At 46.4% G+C, this 27,736-nt stretch overlaps 1 protein-coding gene across 1 annotated transcript in view; it reads left to right on the forward strand.

Annotated features, from left to right (window-relative positions):
- PTBP2 (polypyrimidine tract binding protein 2) overlaps positions 1-27,736 on the forward strand; it is a 161,183-nt gene that overhangs the window by 107,254 nt on the left and 26,193 nt on the right. Inside the window, exon 12 of the mRNA XM_082264967.1 lies at positions 23,991-24,207. Coding sequence (XP_082121093.1) covers positions 23,991-24,207 — 217 coding nt within the window. The remainder of the gene's footprint in view (positions 1-23,990; positions 24,208-27,736) is intronic.

Consider the following 27,736-nt stretch of genomic DNA (forward strand, 5'->3'; position numbering starts at 1 on the left):
ATGTCACTGGTAACCCCAAAAATGTCATTCAAGGGTCCGATCTGTCCGCTGGAATGTCGCAGTCCCGCAAAAAAAATCGCAGATCGCCACCATTACTCTTTAAAAAAAAAAAAAAACAACAAAAATGACAAACCTCTTTCCCTTTGTAGACGCAATAACTTTTGCGCAAACCAATCAAAATACGCTTTTTGCAATTTTTTTTTTTACCAAACCTATGTAGCAGAAAACAAATTGGCCTAAAATGTTAAAAAATTTTGATTTTAATATTTTTTGGGGGGGAATTTCATATAAAAAAAAATGTGAAAAATATTGTTATTTTTGCAAAATTGTCGCTCTTTTTTTGTTTATAGCGCATGATCAAAAAATCGCACAGGTGATCAGATACCACCAAAAGAAAGCTCTGTTTGTGGGGAAAAAAGGACGTCAATTTCATTTGGGTACAGCCCAATTGTCCATTAAAGTCACACAGTGCCGAATCGCAAAATAGGCCCTGGCCAGGAAGGGGGTAAAATCTTCCGGGGCTTAAGTGGTTAATGTGCTTCTTGAGCCACTCCTTTGTTGCCTTGGTGGTATGTTTTGGGTCATTTTAATGCTAGTAGACCCATCCACAACCCATCCCCAGTGTTCTGGCGGAGGGAAGAAGGTTCTCATCCAATATTTTACAATACATGGCCCCGTCCTTTGGCCCCTCAATGCGGCAAAGTCGGCTTGTACCTTTAGCAGAGAAACCATCCCAAAGCATTATGTTTCCACCTCCATGCTTGACTGTAGGGATGTTCTTAGTATCATAGTCAGCATTTTTCTTCCAAATATAGCATCAGTAAGGCACATGTACAGGCCCGTCTAAAGTTTGTCAATGAACATCTTAAAGATCCAAGAGGATTGGGAGGAAGTGCTGTGGTCAGATGAGACCAAAATTGAGCTCTTTGGCATTAACTCTACTCGCCATGTTTGGAGGAAGAAAAATGCTAACTATGACACTAAGGAACACCATCCCTACAGTCAAGCATGGAAACATTATGCTTTTTGGGGCTGTTTCTCTGTACAGGAGTACAACACTAGACAGGAAAAAAGCTTCACCATGCTTATGGGACTGTCCCTGCAGGCATACACCCACACTCTCTGCTATAGGCTTCAGTTTCCTGCTCGGACTTCGGTCGTAGCTTGTTTTTTTTTTGGGAACCTTTTCGGTGGGGGCCCCGCAACACTACTGGTTATTGATCCCTTAGAAAACCTGGTGTCAAAAGTGGTTTTTCTTTTAAAAAAATGCCCTATGCCTTCACCTGCCTCTCCTCTATCCTCAGATTCTGATTTAGATATGGCTGCTGCGGACACATAGCATCTGGATGGATCTGCATCATCGCACTCTGATGGAGAGGACGATATATCTGTCTGCAGCTGTACGGGAAAGCACGCTGGTGGAGGCACTTGTAGTGCCAGTGCGGGAAATTTTAAAAATGGCGGATGATTCTACAGCGTCAGGGACGCAGGTGTCTTTTGGCACCCGCAAATCCCAGAAGTCGGACAAGGTTTTTCCCTGTCCAGGACTTTTTGACAAAATTGTCAATGAACAGTGGGGGCGCATCAAACGTTAGTGGTGCCTAAGCGCTTTAAAAGGCGCTACCAATTCGTGGATGCGGTATCCGCAAGATGGACCGTACCACCAAAGGTGGATCATCCAGTTTCCAGACTAAACAAGTCCACTGTGGTCCCGGTGGACGGGTTCCCAGTTTTTACAGACCCAGTGGTTAGACGGATTGAGTCTCTGTCCAGCCACTTACATGTGATAGCGGGCTCACTACTGAAACCGATCTTTGTGATCACTCTGGTGTCTAAGGCCATAACAGAATGGGCAAGGTTGCTAAAAGGTGATGACTTGGAAACAGGGCCTGACAGAGCTAGCGGACCAAATGGTCCAAGCCCTATTTATATGTGATGCGTCTCTAGATGCGGCTCCACTTGTAGCCAGAGCGTCTGTGGTGGGGGTAGCTATTAGACTGGATCTTTTATCACAGGTGGTAAATGTGCCGGTTCCAGAGTCGGAACGTTTTCAGGGATTTTATTGAAATCTGTTTACTGTTCCCAGGAAGGAAGGCAGGGTTTGCCCGATCTTGGATCTCAAGGCTCTGAATTGAAGAGTCCATTTGCACGGTAGTGGCATCCCTTTATCAAGGGGATCTTCTGGCCTCTATCAATATCATGGACGCTTACCTTCAAATCCCAATATATGTTGGGCATCAGCGTTTTCTTTGATTCTTGATTCTTACTGTGGAAGAGGAGCATTATCAATTTGTGGCATTACCCTTTTGTGAACACCCGCAGAGCTGAGGTGAGACCAAAGTGTTGGCCCCGGTGTTGGCTTTGCTCAGGCAGAAGGGGATTGTGGTACTGGGGTACCTCAACGCCCTTCTTCTGCAAGCAGTGTCTTCATCGGCTCTAGAGGTTGATCTCTGTGCGTACTCTGCAAGAGTTCGCCTTGACACTGAAGTTTCAGAAATCAGCTCTGACTCCGTCCACCAAACTGGACTACCTGGGCCTGACTCTTGATTCAGCCTCAGCCCAGCCCGGGTGTTTCTTCCGGAGGCGAAACTGCTAAAGTTGCAGGATGTGATTCGGCTCCTTTTATCCAACAGTCGGTCATCTCTCTGGACTTGCATGAAATTGCTGGGTTTGATGGTCTCCACTTTCGAGGCGGTTCCGTTTGCTTATACCAGGCTTCTTCAGAAAGAGATTCTTGCCAAGTGGGACAAGAATTCTCAGTCATGGGAAGGAAACAACACATAGTGAGGAGAAGGCTGCACACCCCAATGATACAAAGACAAAAGAAGGAAAAAAGCGCTGCCTGAAAACCCCTGGGGGCGTTTTTCCTTCCTTTCTCAGAATTCTCAGTCATTGGACAATCTGGTTCAGTTGAGTTGGGGTGCGAGGTTGTCTGATTTGGTGGCTCCATTCCCCGGCAATTTGGCAAGGGAAGTCTTTTCTCCCCCTGTATTGGACAGTGGTTTCCACGGATGCCAGCCTGTCTGGGTGGGGAGGTGTCCTGGGCACAGAATCGGCTCAAGGAGTTTGGAATCGAGAGGAGTCCAGTCTGCCGATCAACATCCTGGAGATTTGGGCGATCAAGATTTGCTTGTCCTAGTGGACTTATTGTCTGCAGGGGTGCCTGGTAAGGGTGCAATCGGACAATGCCATGGCGGTGGCATATGTCAATCATCAAGAAGTGCACGGGAAGTAGCCAGCATCCTAAGGTGGGCAGAACGATATGTTCCAGCCCTCTCTGCTGTGCACATTCGCAGTCTGCCCGGAGCGGAGCCCACCCGGTCCATGGTATGGTGAGTAAATGTACCCCCTTTGCCCCTGCTGACCTTTGGGGGGGATGTGGGCCCTCTCCTGGGGATAATGGGATTTGTGCCTCACAAAAGATCCCCCTGGCCTGCCAGGTACCCGGTCTGTGTGTCCTTCCCTCCCCTCTTCCGCGTCCTTCTGGTGGCTGTATGTCTGGAATGCCCTGGCACTCTGGGGGGTTGACATGGTACCTTGGGCTTGCTGGTACCTGTTGTGGTTCCTGGGGCCTTCATGTGTCGGTCCCTAGCCGCATGGTTCGTCGTGGGGGCCCCCATCTTAAGTGTGGGCAATGTGATTGTTTTCCCCATAACTTGTATGGGGCAGCCATTTTCCTTGTAGCTTCCTATTGTTTTGTATGGGCATCCATCTTTGTGTAGACCTGGTGCTATACTCAGCAGTGTAACCTTATTCAGGCGAGATCACTTCCTGTGCAGTAATTTCCTGCTGCTGAGCCGAGGTCACTTCCTGCCTTTCTCTCCATGCTGCTGAAGGATTCAGGACGACTGTTTGTCTGAGGTGGTACAATACTTGGGGTCCCTGCGGGCATATCTTTGAACTTTCTGTTGGCAGTTTGGTTTAAAGGGGTTCCCTGCAGACCTCGGTGATCGGTGGTGGATAACGCTATCTCTTAAAGCGACAGTACATTATCCATATCCATCATGCCATACTATCTAGGAGGCATGTAATTGGCCCACGATTTATTCTGCTGACAACGATCCCAATACAGCCAATGTCATTAACCACTTAAGCCCCGGACGATTTGGCTGCTAAAAGACCAGGGTTTTTTTGCGATTTTTTTACTGCGTGACTTTAACGGACAATTGCGCGGTCGTGCGACGCTGTACCTAAACGAATTTGACGTCCTTTTTTCCCACAAACAGAGCTTTCTTTTGGTGGTATTTGATCACCTGTGCGATTTTTTGATCATGCGCTATAAACAAAAAAAGAGCGTCAATTTTGCAAAAATAACACTATTTTTCTCATTTTTTTATATGAAATTCCCCAAAAAAAAATCAAAAATCAAAATTTTTTAATATTTTCGGCCAATTTGTTTTATGCTACATATGTTTGTTCAATCAAAATACGCTTTTTGCAATTTTTTTTTGTTTGCGCAAAAGTTATCGCGTTTACTAACAAAGGGAAAGATTTTTGTCATTTTTGGTGTTCTTTTTTTTTTAACGCGTAATGGCGTCGATCTGCGTTTTTTTTTTTTTTTCGGTACTGCGACATTGCGGCGGACAGATCGGACCCTTGACTGACATTTTTGACACTTTTGGGGTTACCAGTGACATTACTGCATTAATCAGTGCTATATATATGCACTGTTACAGCAAAAATGACACTGGCAGGGAAGGGGTTAACTGTATTGGACAGGGAGGTGTTAAGTGTGTCCTAGGGGCGTGATTCTAACTGTATAGGGACATTGCTATTGGTGTAAAAACAAAGATCAACGGTCCTACATAGTAGAACCGTCTGATCTTCATTTTTACACCAGGGAGAATGACGGGCGGCTTGTTTACATAAGCCGCTCCGCCTTTCTCCCTTCACCGGAGCGATCGTAGTGTGACCGGCGGACATCGGGTCCGCCGGTCACACGCACTGACTTGTCAGTGAACGAGCCGCGGCGGGCGCGCGTGTCCGCCCGCCCGCAATTGGCTCTCAAGTCAGTGACAGGCGAGTGACGTATCCATACGTCACTCTGCCTGGCCGGGGCTGACCGCCGCAGTATGCGTGCGGCGGTCGGCAACCGGTTAAGTACTATATTCAGCGTAAAGAAGAGAAAGGAGTCCTGAAAGTGATTATTTGGCCCCCACATAGCCCTGATCTTAACATCCAGTTTGTATGGGATTACATGAAGAGACAGAAGGATCTGAGGCAGCCTACATTCAGAGTATCTGTGGTTAGTTCTCCAAGATATTTGACAACCTACCTGCCAAGTTCCTTTACAAACTGCGCATACTCTGTGAAGAATTGATGCTGGTGTAAAGCCAATGTGTAGTCGCACCAAAAATTGATTCTTCTGTTCGCTCACAGTTAAAATATATATTTCTCTATTGTTCGACAGATGCAGCTCAATATCACATTACAATTGGGTTATGCTACTCCAATCAGGAGTAGGCACTAGGCAGGAAAAAAACTTTACCACACCCATAGGGGCTATCCCTGCAGGCATAACCCTACACACTCTGCTTAGATTGCAGTTTGTTTCTGCCTAGTTTTAGGAATAGGTCCTAGCTCCCTGCTGGGACTTCGGTCTTAGCTGTAAATAGGAAATTTTTGTTATTTTGTGTTTTTTTTTTTTTTTTTTTCTTTTCACTAGTTAGTTCCTGGAGAACTATAAACAACAGCCGGCTGTGGTTTCGGACTGATTAATCTAGATCCTTAAGGTCTCCCAGGCTGGCCAGTGAGCGTGAGCAGGTTGTAGTCCAGAACTAGGGCTCGCCACAACAGTGCCCCAATGGATGGGGGCGACCCTGCGAGTGAACCATTTCGTGGGGAGGCGATCGACCTGGAAAGCCCTGAGTCACGGCATACCCCCTGGCTGACAGCACCCCCATCCCGGAATAGGCCCAAACCCCTCAGTTTTTTTCCCCCTACCCTGTGCAGGACCTTGGGGGGTGGAAATATTGTGGCTGCTGTGGCGCCTTTTTGATGGGGGTGGTTGGTCCTGGTGGGGTCCCATTCTAGGGACCCTCCGATGCCTATTGTTCAGGGACCCCTTTTGGGGGTCCTGGAGACCACATGGCGCGCAGCGGGGGCTGCCATTTTGCGGTGGATCAATGTGTTCTTTTTTCCATTGTATTACATGGGCAGCCATTTTCTGTTAGTTCCCCATAGGAATGCATGGGGGCAGCCATTTCCCTATGGTCCACGATCGCTGGACAGGCGAGCGGCATGACACTTTAATTCTAGTAAAGACACAGGCTGTTCTTTCGTTTTTCTGTGCAGATTAGTTTCACTTTCGTTTTCACAGAGCACGCTGGCAGCTTCTGAGGTAACGTTTTTCTGGGGTTTCCTGTGAGTTTTCCTTGTACGCTCTGCTGTTGGGTACTAGCCTGGGGTTTGGTAGCCCGCTAAGATAGCGGTGAGATTGTGATTTAGCGACTCTTAAAGGGACAGTGCACTTTTTTTTTTTTCTTGCCAGTGTAAAATGGAGCACCAGGATAAAATTTCACCTCCAGACCCCTTAGGTGCTGCTGCGGACCCTTCTGGGTCACAGTCACAGCCTGATGTCACGGCATTTTTTACAAAGCCTGATGTCACAGCATATTTACAAAGCCAGATGTCACAGCATTTTTACAAAGCCTGATGTTAAAAGTAGATTTTGTAATTACAAGTGTTGCCTGCCGCAAACGCCCTCTGTCTTAGTCTCCATCGGCAGTATCTTCAGACTCTGAGGCAGATATTGCCGCCGCAGATGCACCCCGCCCTGCAGGGTCGGTGTCTTCGCATTCTGTCGGTGAAAAGGACCTGTCCTCATCAGCTGCGGGATTGCGCCTTGGTGGAAGCCCTTATAGTTTCTGGCTGATGAATCTACAGCGTCGGGTACGCAGGTGTCTTTTGGCTCCCTCAAATCCCAGAAATCGTGCAAGGTGTTCCCTTGTCCAGTTATGCTTTATGCCATTGTCGATGAACAGTGGCTGCGCATCAAGCACATGCTGGTGGTGCCTAAACGTTTTTAAAATGATGTTACCCTTTTGCAGATGCAGTATCCATTAGGTGGACTGTACCACCGAACGTGGATCATCTAGTTTCCAGACTAAATACTTTTGCGGACCCCGTGGATAGAAGGCCGGGGTCCCTATCCCGCCATTTTCACATGATAGTGGTTTCCATTTTCAAAACTACTTTAGTGAACATTCTGGGGTCAGACGGTTACTGAATGGGTGAAACTTCTAAACGCAAACCTAGAAGCTGAAAGGCTCTGGTGTTCATGTGTGATACCTCCCTGGATGCGGCTCTGCTAGTGGCCAGGGTGTCGGCAGTGGGGATCGCTATTAGACGCATGGTGTGGTTAAAAAGCTGGTCTGCTGACCAGGCTTCCAAGATGGCCTTGACTGATCTCCCTTTTACAGGAGAAAGGTTGTTTGGATCCTCTCTTGATGGGTTGATCAAAGGTCTCACTGGGGAAAAGAATACTCTTCTTCCTCCCCAATCCTCTAAGGGTAAGGCACCACGTTCTAGGCGGGGGCCTTCCTTCTCTGCTCATAAGTGTTTATTTTCGTACCTCCAGTTCGCAAGAAAAAGGTAAACCGTTCAGGTCTTCTGGGGGTTCCAAGAAGCCATGAACGGGAAAAAAATCAAGGGCCAGTCTGTCTGGATCTACAGACAAATCTTCATCTGCATGAAGGAGCGCCCTCACCCATTTCTGGGGTGGGGGGACGTTTTTGCTTCTTTCCGGAACCATGGATCCTTGATCAGTACAAATAGGTTCATGAGCTGATCGACAGGTTTTTCTGATCCAATCTTCACCTATCTTCAGACCGGTTAAGGGACTTGCGAGGGGCGGTACATGATTTGCTGTCCTAAGGAGTGATTGTGCCGGTTTCCTCTCAGGAACGCTTTCAACGGTTTTATTCAAACCTGTTCACCGTGCTCAGAAAGGAGGGCGAGGTTCGTCCCATCCTTGACTTCAAAGCCCTGAACCGCTTTGTGCGGGTACAGAAGTTTCGGATGGAATCATCCTCTCGGTAGTGGCGTCACTACACCAGGGAGATTTTTGTTGGCCTCGATGGATATCAAGGACGCATATCTACACATCCCTATCTACGCTGGTCACCAGCGGTTTCTTCGCTTTGCAGTAGTAGAAGAGCATTATCAATTTGTGGCATTATCATTTAGTCTCGCCTCCGCCCCCAGGGTTTTTACCAAGATACTGGCCCCAGTGTTGGCATTGCTGTGCCAACGGGGGATTGCACTACTGGGATACTTGGACAATCTCCTATTGAGAGCGGACTCTTTCAGCCCTGATAGGCGACCTAACGGTCACTGTCCAAACCCTGCAGGAGTTTGGGTTGACCATAAATTTCAAAAAATCCGTTCTGATACCTTCCTCGAGACTGGATTATTTGGGCCTGACTCTGGACTATGCCTTGGCGAGGGACTTTCTTCTCCCGGACAAGCTGCAAAATTGCAGGAGGCAATTCGGTTTCTGTTGGGAACCCATCTGCCCTCTCGACGGACCTGCATGCGGGTATTGGGTCTGATGGTATCAACCTTCAAGGCGGTTCCCTTTGCTCAGTTCCATACAAGACCTTTGCGAAAGGAGATTTTTGTCAATTGGAACAAGGGTCCAAAGTCCTTGGACACTGTGATTCGGTTGAGCCACAACACAGTCTGCTCTATTGTGGTGGCTTCAGTCATCAGCACTTTGCCAGGGAAAGTCCTTCCTCCTGTTGTTTTGGACAGTGGTAACCATAGACGCTAAGTAAAGATGGTACAGCGCTGTACCATCTTTACATTTTTCTGGGTTTGATATACTATGTACTAGCAGCCTTTAGCTTCACCTTTTTTGTGCGCAGCTTTCTTCCCCTTTAACCATAGACGCTAGCCTGTCAGGGGAAGCTCTGTGCCCAGGGAACCTGGACAGTAGAGGAGTCCAAACTGTTGATAAATGTTTAGGATTCAATCAGGCTATGCCACGGCTGTGGCTTACATCAATCACCAGGGGGGTACCAAGAGTGTCTTGGCGGCCAAGGAGGTGGCCAAGATTCTGGCTTGGGCGGAACAGTTTGTTCCAGCTCTTTCTGTGGTGCACATCCCAGGTGTGGAAAACTGGCAAGTGGCTTACCTAAGTTGTCAGGTGTTGGACCAAAGGGAGTGGTTCCTATACCCGGAGGTTTTTCATCTCCTGTGTGTTCAGTGTGGGACACCCGAGGTGGATCTGTTTTGCTTCTTGTCTTAACAAGAAGGTGCAGATGTTTGTAGCCAGGTCTCGAGACCCTCTGGGCGATGCCACGGGCCACTACTCCTTGTAGTCAGTATCGGCTGATTTATGCCTTCCCTCCATTAACAATTCTGCCAAGGCATCTACACAGGGTAGAGGTGGAAAGAATTCCAGTCCATTCTGATGGTCCCAGACTGGCCTCGTCGGTCTTGGTAAGGTTGGTCGCCGTTGCTCCTTGGTGACTTCCTCTCAGGGAAGATCTGCTGTCTCAAGGCCCGATCTTCCATCCTGCTCTACAGTCGCTGGCTTTAACAGCATGGCTGTTGAAAGCCAGGTGTTGAGAGATAGAGGTCTTTCTCACTCATTGATTCCTACGCTATTGAAGGCTAGGAAGTCCACTTCCAGGAAGATATATCATCATACGTGGAAATCGTACATTTTATGGTGTGAATCGCTGTAGGTGCACCCTTGCTTGTTTTCCATTGCTAGGGTCTTGGCCTTTCTACATAAAGGGGTTGAACAGCGGTTGGCTTTGGGCATTATCAAAGACCAAGTGTCGTCTTTGGCTATATATTTCCAACGGCCGTTAGCCACAAATACCTTGATTCATACTTCAGGGAGTACGCCATGTGGCTCCTCTGAGACGGTCCCCACTTGGGATCTCAATTTGGTCTTATCTGTTCTTCAAAAGCCTCCTTTGGAGAACATTCGGGAGGTTTAGAAGGTTGCCTTTTTGGTGGCTATCGCTTCTGCTTGCAGAGTTTCTGAAATGGCGGAGTTGTCTTGCCGTTCAACTTATCTGGTGGTCCACAGAGCTCAAGTGGTACTTCGACCTAATCAGTCTTTTCTTCCTAAGGTGGTTTCTGATTTTCATTTGAATGAAGACATTGTGTTCCCTTCACTCTGTCCCAAGCCTAAGCATTCTAAAGAAATTGCTTTGCATTCTTTGGATGTGGTTCGGGCGATCAGGGTTTACCTGGAGGCCACTTCGTCTTTTAGAAAATCAGATGCTCTTTTTGTCCTTACTGAGGGACCTCGTAAAGGATTGGCTGCGTCTGCTGCGACCATATCCAGATGGATCAGACAGACGGTGGTTCAGTCTTATTCACTGAAGCGTCAGGTTTCTCCTTTCCCTGTAAAGGTGCCGAGTGCCTCTTGGGCTTTTCGCCATCAAGCGTCTGTGAGACAAGTTTTAAAGACGGCAACTTGGTTGTCCGTGCTTACTTTTACAAAGTTCCTCAATGTATATGTGTTGTATTTTTTTTTTTGTTCTCTTTGAGGGTGTACAGTAAACCCCCCTCCATTGCGGGGGTTACCTTCTGGACCCAGCCGCGAAAAGTGAAATTCAGAGAAATAGAAAAACCCTATTAAAATGCATTGTAGGCATGTTTATTTTACGGTCACTGTACGTGTAGAAGCATTTTAAGGTCTTTAAACACACTTTTAAAACAATAGAAACTAATTTAAACACATAAAAGATACTAAGAGACATAGCAAGAGCTATGGAAAACACAAAAATATTTCATTTTTAATGATTTATATAGTAAAATAACATTACAAAAAAAACCGCCAATTACCGGGACCGCAAAAACTGAACCGCGATGGAGCGGGGGATTACTGTATGTCTTTTTTTTTTTTTTTTTTTGAGTGAGCTCCGGTTTTTCCTGGTTGAGCTCCCTTTTACCTGGTTGGCTATGTTTAGCCTTTAGGGAATCGCGTTGTTCTATGTATTGTTCTCCCACCCCTCATGACAATACTGCTTTGGGACATCCCAATGGTAAGGAGATATGGAGCTGCGTCTGTCAATGAACGATAGAGAAAACTGGATTTCTCTTACGTCCTCTGACAGTCGCCGACCATTCAGTTAGCCTTCACGAGTGGGTAATGCGCCTCTGGAGGAGTAGGCTAGACAGTGAAAAGGTTAACAAACAAAAGCTTTTACACATAACACACCTCTAGGGGGTTGTTCCTCAGCTATTACACATCAGCCACTAGGAGCTGCTCTTCAGTTTTATGCTGCCTAGCGTAGGCGTAGGTCATAGGTTTACCTGCTGAGACCTATGGCTCAGTTTTTTTCTCTTTTTCTTTGCAAAAAGTTTTTTATCTTTTTATTTCTTTCCTCACTCACTATCGCTAGTAAGTCAGAAGGATCCCTGAAAGACTACAAGCGACAGCAAAGCTGGGCCTCGCACTGGATAATATAGATCCTTAACCGGTTGCCGACCGCCGCAAGTACATATACTGCGGCGGTCAGCCCCGGCCAGGCAAAGTGACGTACTGGTACGTCACTAGCCTGGGAGCCAATAGCGGGCGAGTGTGCGCCGCCGGAGGCGCGCTCCCGCCCCAGCTCGTTCACGGACACCTCCGTGCGTGTGACCAGCGGACCCGATGTCCGCCGGTCACTCGCGATCGTCCGCTGTGAAGGGAGAAAGGCAGGCGGCTAATGTAAACAAAGCTGCCTGTCATTCTTCCCTGTGTAAAAGCACAGATCTAACGGTCCTGCTATGTAGGACCGTTGATCTGTGCTGTTACACACACAGCCACATCCCTGCACAGTTAGAAACACGCCCCTAGGGACACATAACCCCTCCTTCCCCAATAAAGTTAACCCCTTCCCTGCCAGTGTCATTTTTACAGTAACAGTGCATATGTATAGCACTGATTACTGTAGTAATGTCACTGGTACCCCCAAAAATGTCAGTCAAGGGTCCGATCTGTCCGCCGCAATGTCAGTCCCGCAAAAAAAATCGCAGATCGCCGCCATTACTCGTTAAAAAAAAAAACATCAAAAATGACAAAAATCTTTCCCTTAGTAAACGCAATAACTTTTGCGCAAACCAATCAAAATACGCTTATTGTGATTTTTTTTTACCAAACATAGGTAGCAGAAAACAAAATTGCCCAAAAATTTAACAAAAATTAGATTTTTACATTTTTTGGGGGGGGGAATTTCCTATAAAAAAAATGTGAAAAATATTGTTATTTTTGCAAAATTGTCGCTCTTTTGATTATAGCGCATGATCAAAAAATTGCACAGATGATCAAATACCACCAAAAGAAAGCTCTATTTGTGGGAAAAAAAGGACGTCCAATTTAGGTACAGCGTTGCACGACCGTGCAATTGTCCGTTAAAGTCACGCAGTGCCAAGGGGGTAAAATCTTCCGGGGCTTAAGTGGTTAAGGAGTCCCAGCCTGCCAACGAGCGTCGCAGGTCATTGGTGCGCCAGGGACTCGCAACGACAGTGCCCCCAAGGACAGGGACGAGCCTGTGGAGAACCTATCTTCTCCAGGATGTCTCAACTCCGGAACGCCCGTGTGTTGCTAGCATCCCTTTCTGGCTGCCGGCAGCCTCACTCAGGGTGGGAGGTGTTCCGAGTCGGAGCAGAGCCCGCAATCCGTGGAATGGTGAGTGATGCTACCCCTGTGTCCCCGGGACAGTTATATGGGGGGGGGGGGATGTGTTATGGGACCACTCCTAGGGGGGGGGCGGGGTTGTGGGCCCACTCCTAGGGGAAGGCAGAAAACACATGGTCTCTGTATCCCCCTCCCTGGCCATTTTGGGCAGCCCCTACCTCCCTGCCCCCGGGGTGCTGTGCGGTGCACACTGCCTGGATGGGGGGCTGTGGGGGCTTGTTGTATATCTGGGGGATACCTCTGAGGTGTCCCCGTGGTGGCCAGGTCCCTGGGTTTGTGCTAATTTGGCACTGTTCGATCGGCCGCCATTTTGGGTGAGGGGAGGCTATCTGGCCTCATTGTATGGGCAGCAACCATTTTCTCACTGTGAGCGCCAGTTCGGGTGCCATCTTTGTTGTGGGCGGCCGCCTAGTAAGGGAGTCGGCCATTGTGCTTCCTCCCATTTACTTTCAATTGGCACTCATTGTATTGTGGCTCAGGGGATGAATTGGCCTCTAGTGTGGGCGGGCGCTTCTTCCTTTAGCCCCGGTTCACACTTGTGCGAGTGCCGGGTTCGCATGTAATGTCGGAGCGCACTGCTCCTTCATTACATGCGATCGGCTGTGCGGTGCGAGTTTAGCCATACACTTTGTATGGCTAAATTCGCACCGCAGCAAACACGCACAGGGACCCTTTTTGGAAGCCGCATCAGGATCGGATCGCACAGCGGTTCACACTTGTGCGATCCGATCCTGTGCGAACTGCACGATCGCACTGCGATATGCGATCAAACTGGGGGTGTCGTTAAGATTACATTGACACCCCCAGCGTATCGCATATGGCAGTGTGAACTGCCGGGGGTGCGTGTGCGATGCGGGAACAGGCTGCGGATTCGCAGCCTTCCCGCACTCGCATAAGTGTGAACCGGGGCTCACTGCAGCAGCTTGTGTGAGGTGATAGTGTATACTGTGTCACTGTGGGGCTGATTTTTGGAGTTTTTTTTCCTGCAAAACGGTTCTTTCTCTGTTGCTTTAGCAGTTTTAAGGGGGTCTCCACCGGCGGTATAGATTTGCGTTGTGCACCGCGGGAACCGACGATTTAAAGGATCGGTGTCCTAAAAAAAAATGCAAAAGAATGCAAAATGGAGCCCCAGGATCGATTTTTGTAAGAACTTATCATAAAATCCTTTTCTCTGAAGTTCGACAGATGCAGCACCCGCCCCTCTACTTTTGAGTGTATGGGGTTTTTTATCTTCTAAACACTGCTTGCAACGAAACTGCAATCTGAAGCAGAGTGTGTGGGGTTATGCCTGCAGGGACAGCCCCCATGGGCGTGGTTAAATTTTTTTTTTTTTTTTTTCCCCTACCTAGTGCCTGATTGGAGGAGCATAACCCAATGGTAATGAGATATGGAGCTGCGTCTGTTGAACTTCAGAGAAAAGGATTTTACCGGACGTTCTTACAAAAATCCATTTGTTTTTAAGCATTCTTACTTTACAGTATTTCTTCACAGCTGCCTAAATCTTTACATTTTTATACAAGTGGTACTGCTGATTGTTTTATGAGGGGAGTCTTGTGGTTTAAATGCCACCTGGCCACAGTACATCTTCTGCAGCCGGGTGGCACAGGCAGACTGGATCATTTGTGTACATCACCAACTCTAAAGCACGGCACTCGTGCGACTCCCTGTACGCGTCTGTCTTGAGTGACCAGGGTATCACGTGATCGCTATACGATTGCATGATCATAACGTAAACACAACTGATATAAATGGGTTTCATTCATAACAGCTGTGCTTAGTACTGTGAGTGGCCCACAACTATCACATGGTACTTGAGCCAATCACAGGACTCTGCACCATGTGATAGCTATGGGAAAATCAGTAATGACAGTTGTTATTGTAAGTCGTTCATGACCGTTCAAAACATTGCTGTTACAGTGCTCATCACTGTAACAGCAGTCAAAAAAAAAAACCCAGAGAAGCAGTGTTACTATAGTGACTTTAAACTACTCTGATGAAAATATGCTAAAAGTAAATTGAAAAATTAGAATTATGTATTTTTTTATTTTTTTAACAAACCGTCACCAGTCAGTACCCCTAATCACCACCATAATAGTCATATGATGACACTGTACTGCACTGGGGACAGTATGTAAAAACAAAACAAAAAAAATTTATTAATTTTCCAAAAAATTGTGACACAAAATTACAACTTTAAAAAACTCACCGTGCCTCTTACTAAATACCTTTAGACTGTCTACTTTCCAAATGGGGTAATTTAGGAGGGGTATTTGTACTACTGGCATTTTTAAGAGCCTCCAGAAATGATAGGCCATCAGTACATGAGGATTGATCAGTTTTCAAATATATATGTTTATATACCATAGTTTGTAGCTGCTTCACACAAACCAAACTTGGGATTTTTCAGACATGTAGCTGAATACGTTTGGCCTAAATGTATTAAGAAATTGTATTTTTATTGGATGTTTTTTATAAATAGAACTGTAGGCAAAACTTTTTTCTCTATCGCTCATTGACAGACGTAGTCTTCTTGATTCTCAAGAGCTGGGTTATGTTGTCTCCGCAGGAGTAGGACTAGGCAGAATGACAAAAACGTTCTGGCTCCACCCTAGGGGGCAGTCCCTGAGGGTATATCCTCCCTCTCTCTGCTACAGGGAATCAGTTTTTTTCTGTCTAGTCAGGAGTAAGGACCTAAGTTCCTTGCTGGGATCTTTTGGTCCTGGCAAGACTTTTTTTCTTTAAGAAAAAGACATTTTTTAGGTAGTTTTCTCCAGTGTTTTTTTCCTGTGAGATCTTCAAGCAAAGATGCCGGACTGGGCGACACTTGTGGTCACCCCAGCCGGCCTACGAGCGCGTGCAGACCAGGCATTGCGCTTGGTCGGCCGCGACATATTCAAGTAAGTATGCGGGGCCGGGCGACGGGCTGGATATGAATCCAGTGGTCACCCCGGTCTCTGCCTAAAAGCGCGTGCAGACCAGTGCGCTGAGTCGGCCGCGACGGAGTCCCAGTAAAGGGACTGACTTTGCGAGTTAAAAGCTCGCTTGGACGCCAGGACCAGAGAGTCGAGGCGTCCACAAACCCCCACCTCGGTGGAGAGGGTATTATGAAGAGAGGGTGCCTGTCGGTTCGGTATGGTGAGTAAAACGTTCCCTTTTTTTCCTCATTTATGAGGCAGTATATATTATGGGCCCCTCCATATATGGTCAGTATATATCTGACACTTACAAGTCCCCCTTATAATACAGCATGTGTTGTGGGAAGTGGACTTGGTTCAAGAGCTAACACTCTACCCAGCAGACTGTAACATTACAGCAAACATAGGAGGTATAATCCTACCTTATGTGCAGTGTATCTCTGTAGATCCATATGTCACCTCTCAGCAGAGTGCAGGTGGATGTGCTGGGAAGACGATATCGGCGGTCCGCCGCCATTTTGCCGTAGACCGAATGCATGTATGTCCTCAGGTCACGCCGGCCGCCATGTTTTTGGAGTCTTATGTCTCTTCTATGGGGGCGGCCATGTTTTGTGAGCCCAGCTTCCTCGTGGAGGGCTGGGAACGCCGGAAGGCGTACACAGGGGGCGGAGCCACGCCTTCTGCCCGGGAAAAAGCAAACAGCTCCTTCCAGTCTGTGTAAGACAGACGCTGGCTGCAGTTGTTGGAAACTACACTGCATCGGTTGGTGAGCCTTGGGGGTCCCTCTCTCTCTCTCTCTGGGTCGAGAAGCAGGTACTCTGAGGGGCGCTATTGCGCTAGGGGGAGACACACAAAAAAAAAAAAAAAAAAGAAGAGTTTTTTTGTTTATTGCTGGCAAAAGTGTCCTGTATTAACATGGACCCTGCCACTCATGTATCTCCTCCGGATCCCCTCGAGGGGTCTGCGGGATCCTCCAGCACCCCATTGACAATTGAATCTTTGTCAGCCATTATGGAAACTTTTGTGTCCCGGGTGGAAGTGGCTTGTCAGGGACAGGGCGCAAGAAAGCGACCCCCGCCTAACCCCTTATTATCTGAAACCTCGGATTCAGACTCTGAGCCTATTTCTGCAGTTGCAGGTACTTCATCTGGTATTGGTGTCTCGGGTCCTGTCTCTTCAGACAGTGAGGAGGATGTTTCGGCATCAGCCATAGCCCGAGAGGAAGCGTTGGTAAACGCACTCATTGTATCTGTTCAAGAGACTTTAAGGTTACAGGGTATTCCATCAGAAATAGCTGAAACTGAGATCCCTTTTGGGACTAAAAAGCGCATCAAAGTGGCAAAGGTTTTTCCATTGCCCAAATGTTTTGGCAATCCAATCGATGAAGAATGGCGTCTGCCAAAACGCACTTTTAATATTTCCAAACGCATTGACAGGCGTTATCCGTTTGAGGAAACCCTTATTAAGAAATGGACAGAACCACCTGTGGTGGATTCACCAATTGCTAGATTGAATAAAGCCACGGTTATTCCTTTGGAAGACGCTCCGTCTTTTAAAGATCCAGTGGATCGCAAGATAGAAGCTATGTCTCGCACCATGTTTTCCTTGATTGGATCAGCTTTCAGGCCAATAATTGCTATTGGTCTGGTTTCGCAGGCTGTAACTGAATGGACCAAGTGGTTACGCCGGGACTTAGAAGAAGTCCCTCAGGCGGTATCAGATTTGTTGGAACAAATGATACAGGGGTTACAGTTTGTATGTGATGCGGCGTTAGACGCCACTCCATTAATGGCGCGAGCATCAGTCTCAGCAGTGGTTCTCAGGCGCACACTGTGGCTAAAAGGTTGGATAGCCGACCAAGGTTCCAAGAAAGCATTGGCTAATATCCCCTTTTCAGGAGAACGTCTATTTGGAGCCAACTTAGATGAGATCATTAAGGATCTCACCGGCGGAAAAAGCACCTTTTTACCGCAAAATTTTAAAGGTAGAGGAACTCGTCAAAGACGAGGGCCTTCTTTTTCTGCTCACAAGAGGTTTTTTCGTCCAGCGGGTGAAAAAACTAAGTCCTCCAAGCCTCCTGCAGGAGGCATCAGGGGTCGTTGGTCGGGCAAGCAAAAGCCCGCCCCCTCCAGACCTGAAGATAAACCATCCAAAGCCTGAAGGTGCGCCCCCACCCATAACTGGGGTGGGGGGACGTCTTCGCCGGTTCCCGGATCCATGGCTTTCCAGAATCCCGGACAAATGGGTTTGCGAAGTCATAAAGTCAGGGTACAAGATCGAGTTTCGATCTCTCCCACCGGCGCGATTCTTCCCTTCCAATATCCGACTATCTCCGGATCGTCTAGAAGATCTGCGGAGAGCAGTCACAGATCTACTACAACAAGGAGTGGTAGTCCACGTTCCTTGGACAGAACGGTTTCAAGGGTTTTATTCAAACCTGTTTACAATACCCAGGAAAGAGGGCAAAGTGCGTCCAATTCTGGACTTAAGAGCACTCAATTCTTTCGTCAACATAAGAAGATTCAGAATGGAGTCCATTCGCACGGTAGCAGCCTTCCTGCATCCAGGGGATGTCCTAGCGTCCATAGACATCAAGGACGCCTATCTTCACATTCCCATTTTCGCAGGACATCAGCGTTTTCTACGCTTTTCCGTAGAGGAGAACCACTATCAGTTTGTGGCGTTACCTTTCGGTCTCGCCACGGCTCCGCGGGTCTTCACAAAAGTGTTGGCCCCAATGTTGGCACTTCTGCGCCAAAGAGGTATATCGATTCTAGGTTACCTAGACGATCTTCTGCTTCATGCAGAGTCTCCTCAGACCTTGCTACAAAACATAGAAATTACTATGATTTCTTTACAGGAATTCGGGTGGCTGGTGAACCAGCAAAAGTCCTTTCTGGTTCCCACCCAGAGGCTCGAATATCTGGGTCTAATTCTAGACACAGTCAGGACAAGAGTGTTTCTTCCGGTAGGGAAACTTCGAAAGATTCAATCAGCAGTCCAGTTGTTACTGTCCAACAGCTGGTCTTCCCTTCGGACTTGCATGAGGGTTCTGGGGTTGATGGTGGCTTCATTCGAAGCAGTCCCATTCGCCCAGTCCCATACCCGAATTCTTCAGCAAGAGATTCTCCTCAGATGGAATCGGAATCCGGAATCCCTGGACAATCAGATACGATTGAGCAAACAGACCAGAGAGTCTCTGGTTTGGTGGCTTCGGTCTCCAATGCTCAGCCAGGGAAAGTCATTTCTGCCAATATATTGGACGATAGTGACCACGGATGCCAGTCTATCCGGATGGGGAGGAATTCTCGGTCAGTTATCTGTCCAGGGACTTTGGTCCCCGGAAGAATCCAGATTACCGATAAATGTATTGGAACTGAGAGCGATCAGACTTTGTCTGATTCACTGGACCGAGCAGCTCCAGGGCAGCCCGGTTCGGATCCAGTCGGACAATGCCACGGCCGTGGCTTATGTCAATCACCAGGGGGGCACCAAGAGTGTCCGAGCGGCCAAAGAAGTGGCTTGCATTCTTCGCTGGGCGGAACGATTTGTTCCAGCAATCTCTGCGGTGTTCATTCCGGGGGTGGAGAATTGGCAGGCAGATTATCTCAGCCGTCAGACCCTGGATCAGGGGGAATGGTCCCTCCATCCAGACGTTTTCCACCAGTTGTGCCTACGGTGGGGCACCCCGGATGTGGATCTGTTGGCATCACGATTCAACAGGAAAGTTCAGAGATTCGTGGCTCGCTCCCGCGATCCTCTAGCAGAAACCGCAGACGCACTGATCGCCCCGTGGGGGCAATACCAGCTAATATATGCCTTCCCTCCTCTCGCGTTACTGCCAAGACTTCTTCGCAGGGTAGAGGAGGAAGGAATCCCAGTAATCCTGGTAGCTCCGGACTGGCCTCGTCGAGCTTGGTACGCCGACATGGTCAGACTGGTGGCGGACGTCCCGTGGAGACTTCCTCTCAGAGAGGATCTACTGTCTCAGGGACCGATCTTCCATCCTGCTTTACGATCGCTGGCTTTAACGGCCTGGCTATTGAGACCCAGGTGCTGAAAGACAAAGGTTTGTCAGCTTCAGTTATTCCTACTCTAGTTGAAGCAAGGAAAGCGACTTCCAGAAAGATTTATTATCGCACATGGAAGTCCTACATTGCATGGTGTGAACCTTTGGGGTTCCGTCCTCGGTCTTATTCGATTAGTCGAATATTGACTTTTCTGCAACAAGGGGTTGAGCAGAAACTGGCCTTGAGTACTATCAAGGGTCAGGTCTCAGCATTAGCCATCTTCTTTCAGAAGCCTTTGGCTACTCATTCCTTGGTGCGGAATTTCATCCAGGGGGTGCGACATCTGGCTCCGCCAGTGCGCGCGCCGTTACCCCCCTGGGATCTTAATTTAGTGTTGTCGGTTCTTCAGAAACCTCCCTTTGAAGATATTAGGGAGATTCCTCTACCCACGTTGTCCCAGAAGGTGGCCTTCTTGGTGGCTATTACTTCTGCACGCAGGGTGTCAGAACTGGCCGCATTATCTTGTCGTTCACCATATCTGGTGGTTCATAGAGATAAGGTGGTTCTTCGTCCGAATCCATCCTTCCTACCAAAAGTAGTTTCAGAATTTCATCTGAATGAAGAAATTGTATTACCTTCCCTGTGTCCTAAGCCCAGTCATCCTCGGGAATTTGCTTTGCACTCCTTGGATGTGGTCAGGGCGATCAGGGTATACTTGAAAACGACAGACTCGTTTCGCAAGACGGATTCACTTTTTGTGATCCCAGATGGACCCAAAAAGGGGTTGCCTGCATCTGCCGCGACCATTTCCAGGTGGATCAGACAGACGATAGTGCAGGCTTATTCTATTAAGGGTCGGGAGCCCCCGTTCCCTGTTAAGGCGCACTCCACTCGGGCACTTAGTGCGTCATGGGCCTTTCGCCATCAGGCGTCAGTGGTCCAGGTGTGCAAGGCGGCTACCTGGTCGTCGGTGCATACCTTCTCCAAACATTATAAAATTGATGTAATGGCATCGTCTGATGCCTCATTTGGCCGCAAGGTTTTGCAGGCCGCAATTTGAGGAGACCAGTGGTCTACCTCGAGGGTTTTTTTCCGTTGGAAAATTTTTTCTTTAGTCTCATTCTTTGTTTATAATGAGCCTTTAAAACTTCTAGTTTGGCACCGGTTGGGCCTACTAGATTGGATTTGATTTTGTCAATCCCACCCCTCATTTGTGGCACTGCTTCTGGATGTCCCAGCTCTTGAGAATCAAGAAGACTACGTCTGTCAATGAGCGATAGAGAAAAATGGATTTTTGTAAGAACTTACCGTAAAATCCTTTTCTCTTAAGCTCATTGACAGACGTAGTACCCGCCCCTCTATCATTGAGTTGGGTTGGGTTAATTTCTCTGTACTGCTTTAAACAGAACTGATTCCCTGTAGCAGAGAGAGGGAGGATATACCCTCAGGGACTGCCCCCTAGGGTGGAGCCAGAACGTTTTTGTCATTCTGCCTAGTCCTACTCCTGCGGAGACAACATAACCCAGCTCTTGAGAATCAAGAAGACTACGTCTGTCAATGAGCTTAAGAGAAAAGGATTTTACGGTAAGTTCTTACAAAAATCCATTTTTTTTTCAGTTTTTGGATAGAGTTATAACCCCTAAACTGTCAAGTTTATCTGGAGGACACTTTTTTGAGTTGATAAAACAGTGATACTATAGCACTTTATGTTTGTGGGATTGTTTGCACATATCAGATTTTTTTGTACAGATTTTTGGACTACAGCACTTTTATATGTTTGCATTTATGTTCTGAAATATGATATATGCTATGTATTTTCATGTATTTATTGCTATGCATTTATGAATAGGGGAAAACGGGGTTGGTTTGTAGACCAGTGCTGCTCATACTACACATTGTTAATCCTCTGCCAGCTCCTGAGAAAAATATTAAATGCAAATTTTTTTACCTGCAAATACGTGCATTTATTATTCATTTTTTACAATGCTTTTATGTAAAGGTATCCTTTATAGGGGAACTAAAATCTACATTGTGGTAGGTGGGCACTCTGTAAGTACAGTGCACCCCGAAATTATTCACAGCGATTTTGTTATGTTACAGCCTTATTCCAAAATGTTTTCAATTAATTATTTTCCTCAAAATTCTACATACAATACCGCATAATAACAACATGAAAGAAGTTTGAAATCTTTGCAAATTTATTAAAAAAAAAAACAAAAAAACATGTACATACTGTAAGTATTCACAGCCTTTGCCATTACATACAAATTTGAGCTCAGGTTCATCCTGTTTCTACCGATCATCCTTGAGCGGTTTCTTTAACTTAATTGGAGTCCACCTGTGGTAAATTCAGTTGAGTGGACATGATTTGCAAAGGCACACACCTGTCTATATAAGGTCCAACAGGTAACAGTGCATGTCAGAGCACAAACCAAGTCATGAAGTCCAAGGCATTGTCTGCAGACCTCCGAGACGGGATTGTATTGAGGCACAGATCTGGGGAAGGGTACAGAACAATTTCTACAGCATTAACGGTCCCGATGAGCACAGTGGCCTCATTCATCCATAAATGGAAGAAGTTTGGAACCACCTCTTCCTAGAGCGGGCCGCCCGGCCAAACTGCGATATCTGTGGGGAAGGGCCTTAGTCAGGGAGGTGACCAAGAACCTGATGGTCACCCTTAAAGAGCGCCAGCATTTCTCTGTGGAGAGAGGAGAACCTTCCAGAAGAACAACCATCTCTGCAGCACTTCCTCCACACCAATCAGACCTGTATAGTAGAGTAGCCAGACAAAGCCACTCGTCATTAAAATGCACATGACAGCCCACCTGGAGTTTGCCAAAAATCACCTGAGTACTGTAACCATGAGAAACAAAAACAAAACTATCTGGTCTGATGAAAAAAAGATTGAACTCTTTGGCCTGAATGGCAAGCGTCGTGTCTGGAAGAAACTAGGCACCTGGCCAATACCAACAGTGAAGCATGACGGTGGCAGCATCATGCTTTGGGAATGTTTTTCAGCGGCAGGAACTGGGTGACTTGCCAAGATCGAGTGAAAGATGAATACAGCAATGTACAGAGACATCCTTGATGAAAACCTGCTCCAGAGCGATCTGGACCTCAGGATGGGGCGAAGATTCATCTCCCAGCAGGACAACGACCCTAGACACACAGCCAAGACAACAAAGGAGTGGCTACGGGACAATTGTGTGAATGTCCTTGAGTAGCCCAGCCAAACCCCAGACTTGAACCCGATTGAACATCTCTAGAGAGAGAGGAAAATGCCTGTGCAACCTGATGGAGCTTGAGAGGTCCTGCAAAGAAGAATGGTAGAAACTGCCCAAAAATAGGTGTTACAAGTTTGTAGCATCATACTCAAAAAAGACTTGAGACTTTAATTGGTGCCAAAGGTGCTTCAACAAAGTATTGAGCAAAGGCTGTGAATATACTTATATACATGTGATTTTTTTTTTTTTTTAATAAATTTGCAAAGATTTCAAACAAACCTTTTACGTTGTCATTATGGGGTATTGTTTGAAGAATTTTGAGGAAAATGAATTTAATCCATTTTGGAATAAGGCTTTACCATAACAATGTGGAAAAAGTAAAGCGCTGTGATTACTTTCCGGATGCACTGTATACGCACCGCATACTTGTATATTATGGAACACTAACCTGCAATCTCCCTCATTGCTCTGTCCCCACTGCTGACATCTTTGCCCAGTCTTCTAGGTTTGGTGTCTGTAGGCATCTTGATTGACCAACCCATGTAGGCATCTTGATTGGCCAACCCATGACCTATCTCCCAGACATGCACATCCCACCCAAAAGAAAATTGCTAGCAGATAAGGCAGAAGTTTTTATGGCAAAAAAGACATACCAAATATCTGCTGCAATAAAAGCTTACCTGTTAGCATTTTAAGCACTTTAGTTTCACTTTGAGGCTCATTTCCACATACCAGCTTGTGTTAGACTGTGTTACAGATGTTCTCAATAGTCGAGCATTCTCACTAGATTAGTTGTGGTTATTAGGTAGTATTGTTGGAGTTGTGGATTTTTCTTTAGTGCCTTGAGTTAAAGCACAAATTAACTTTGTGTTTATAACTCACTAATTTAATTAGTCATTGTTTTGTTCTGTTTTTGCAATGTAAAATCCAAATCGTTGTAATTACGTTTCTCCCAGGATAATACTTGTTTACTTAAACTGGATGACACACTTCCAGATTGTAATTGGATTAATAACCGTTCTTAAATTACATTTCGTTTTATGTGAAATTAGGAAGTAATTTAGTGAGTAAATCGGTTTAATTTAAGAATGATTGGATTTCCTGCTTTGCAATATATGTATAGCTTGGAATGGATGCAATGATGGCCAAAATCTTATTTTACAAATGTAATACTATGTTTGTTATTTTGCAGCCATGAGCCACCTCAATGGGCAGAAAATGTATGGAAAAATTATCAGGGTTACATTGTCTAAGCATCAAACAGTCCAGCTACCTCGAGAAGGGCTTGATGATCAAGGGCTAACAAAAGACTTTGCCAACTCCCCTCTACATCGTTTTAAGAAGCCTGGCTCTAAAAACTTTCAGAATATATTCCCACCTTCAGCAACCCTTCATTTGTCTAACATTCCGTGAGTAGTACCACTTTTCTATCCCTACAGTTTGCCTAACTTTACAAAGACACTCAAATGATTTTTTGAAATTTTAAGGAAGAAGAACTTGTTTTTAATGATCATAAGATTATGGGTTAGTGTTGCAGGTTTGCAAATAAAATGTTTTGCAGTCTGCATGGTTGTTTTTTAATAAACGAATACACACTGGCTCTTGTATTTTGTAAATAGATAGAGATAAGTACATATTTTGAATCTTAACATATGAACGATTTCAATAATACACTTGTTTATAAGAGAATCCAATTTCCATTTTTACAGTGCATGGCAATATTAGCTTTCCAATGTGAGGGAAATCCCCACTTGTCACAGGAGCAAGTGTCCTCATCGGAATATTTCCTCTCTTTCTGATGGCAACCCCCATTTCTAGATATGGACCCTTTTTCATTGCTTGTGAATAAGTTGATCAGTATAAAAGCAATAATCCGCAATAAAAACCCTGATGGTGGTTCTAACACTTCACCAGTCTGCTCAAGTTTTACCCTCAGTTACATTTTAAAGTTTGCTTAAAATGAACCTATTGTGTTTACTATAGCTGACATTAATGGTATCTTGCAAGTACCTTAACGTCTTTCCAGGTCAAGAGTAAGGGCTGTGTCACACTGGTGATCCTGTAGCTGGCAAGACCTTATCAGCAGTAGGATCGCTTTAGAGAGTACAAAAGGGAGAGAAAACCTGCTTGCAGTTGTTCCCTCCATGCTGGCTGGAGAAGCAAGGCATCACTCTTCTGAGAGACTCAGGATTTGCTGCATGTGAACGACACGTACAAAGCAAGCCTGTGTCAATTCTGCATTTTCTAATTAGGCTATCGCTGCTGAATTTTCACTAGTGACTGGGTCGCTGATGTGATGTGGGCCTTAGACCTGCCCCTTCTAATTCAGCTGTCAAATGCCAAGGCCTCTGTGACCAGTAGAAGCTCCTGATTTTAACCATTGTATACTGCGCTTAATTAACAATATTACTAAAATATTTAAGATAGTCACTAGCACAATAAGTTGTTAAATCGCAACTAATGGACAAGAATATAGAAGTGTGCAGCGCTAAAATAAAAAATATCCAAATGAATATAGGCTAAAATGTAAGAGACCCCCAGTGAATAATATAGTGCATATGGATATGATCACATGCAGTAGAAAGGTTGCTCTGAAACACAGGTAGGAAGCAGTCACCGATGGTAAATCCCTTAAAAAAAAAAACAGTCCGATAGACAGAAGGTAGTTAATAGCTGGTATGTAACACTGCAGGGGCAGCCTTCACCAATCACCCAAATGTGCAGCAGCTTACCAGAAGGTGTAGGTCCCCGTTACAGAGATCCACACAAGCTCAAATGGTATCCAATATCCCTGAGCGTGATTCCCAGCAGCTCCAATGGTATCCACTCTCACTGGGTGTGATCCCCATCCAGATAAGCAGACCGTAAATACTCAGAGGTATAACCCTTGCAGGACTCAACACCAGAGAAAATCACCACCAACCAATGGTAGATGCAAAAAAATGTGACAGGAAGGAACCTCTCATAGTTTAGTAAGTATACAAAATATGTGTTTTTAAAAAGCAATATATTCACTCACAGTAGAAACAGATGAATGCAGCACAGCATGAGTCCCATGCAGATAATCTCTTTGTGCGGTGAATAATAGTGTGGGTAGCGGAGCCCGACCTCAGTCAGAGTACATGACTGAGGTCATGAAGAGTCTCTCGTTGCGCCGGATGCGTGGCGTCCACGTGCACGCCAAATCGCGTTAGAACCCGCGGCGTACGCCTGTATTTAAATACGAAGATGCACACGCGAATAGGCGTACGCCATAGACACGCGATCCAGCAGAGCCGAACATGCGAACGCTTATGCGCCAGGGCGAACACAACAAACAAATGGGGGTGAGACCAGTTTAGGCCGAATCTTGTTTGTCCCAGCTGATACTTTTCAGGTGATCAGCTCAGGGTAAGAGACAGTGTAACAATATGCTTTAAACATACTTTGCATAAACCTTCTAAAGGGAAAAGTGCATAAAATAGTTACAATTTTGCAATTTTTAACCTTTTTAAGGTTTTTGTTTGCTGTGTAAATATTTAAAATGGACTCATCAGTCCTGCCACAGGAAACTGCTATAAGCAAGAATCCAATCTTCACCCTATTCAGGACTCTCCCTCCTGATTGGCAGAGACACACCTGCGGCACCATTATCTCCCCCGGCTGTCAGTTGTTCAATCAGGAGGGTTGGGGCCGAATGGCAGCTCCGTGTCTGAATGGACACACGCAGCTGCAGCTCGGCTCGGGTGCCCCCATAGCAAGCTGCTTGCTGTGGGGGCACTCGACAGGAGGAAGGGGCTAGGAGCAGCAAAGAGGGGGGGGGAGACCTTAGAAGAGGAGGATTCAGGCTGCCCTGTTTTTTTTTAAAGAGACTTCACAATCACATTAAAGTCCGACAGCACACCCCAGGTCGGCACCATCACAAATATAGTTTCTCTTTGGTTCATTGATGGACACAGCATCTGATATTCATAACCATTGGGTTATACTGCCCCCTACAGGAGTAGGACACTAGGCATACTCCCTGTCTCTGCTATAGCCACTCTTTTTTTTCTGCCTTGCCAGGAGTAAGGACCTATTTCCCTGCTGGCAAAATTTTTTCTCCTGGATTTTTTTCCTGTGAGATCTACAAGTGACTACCGGACTAGGCGATGGGCTGGAAAATCTAGATCCAATAGTCACCCTAACTGAGGAAGTTGGTGATAGGCCATTGAAACGCATCAGCGTGAAGTCATCTCTCATGCTGACCAAAAGGATTGGATGATGGCAACACACCCATACAGCTGGTTACAGAATCCACCAAGCCGACACAGCGGGACATTCAACAGCACAGAGCAGTTTCTTCATGCACCCTGGCATAGTTGAGTGAGAGGTAGTTGACGGGGCTGAGCTACTTATCGACTGCGGTGAGATTTGCTCTCTGTTATTTGAAACTGCTTACCATCCATCTCCCCCTCCCACATGTGACTTTCAGTCGGTGTTCTTTATTAGAAATGGGGTTGAGCAACCTGTTATATTGTGGACATACCACTCATCTTACTTGCTGGGACTGAACCACAGCGCACCTCCCCCCATTTACTCAATGATATACCGTGGCTCTGCCTTTTACCACTTGGAACCATCCAATTTACACCTGGTTATCTGTCAGTGTGGACATTCCCTGTTTCCATTGCACCATCACTAGGGTGAACCATCCGCGCCACTACAGCTGCTGCTTCAAATCTGCGGCTTCCTTATAGGACCCACGATCATCAGAGAATTCCATATGGTGGCTATGTTTCCATTTAAGACTGATTATACATTTTCTATGCAGTCTGATTGATTGTGTGTATGTGGAGGGCAACACATGTGTGACTATCCAATCCTGGTCTTTTACCTTCAACAACGTTGTCTATTTTAAATTTGGGAGGAGGTGGTCGTATTTCGATGCTTTTTACTGGTGGTATCGATTTTCTATTA

This window comes from Pelophylax lessonae (assembly GCF_965119305.1).
Source record: "Pelophylax lessonae genome assembly, chromosome: 8".
Lineage (NCBI taxonomy): Eukaryota > Metazoa > Chordata > Amphibia > Anura > Ranidae > Pelophylax > Pelophylax lessonae.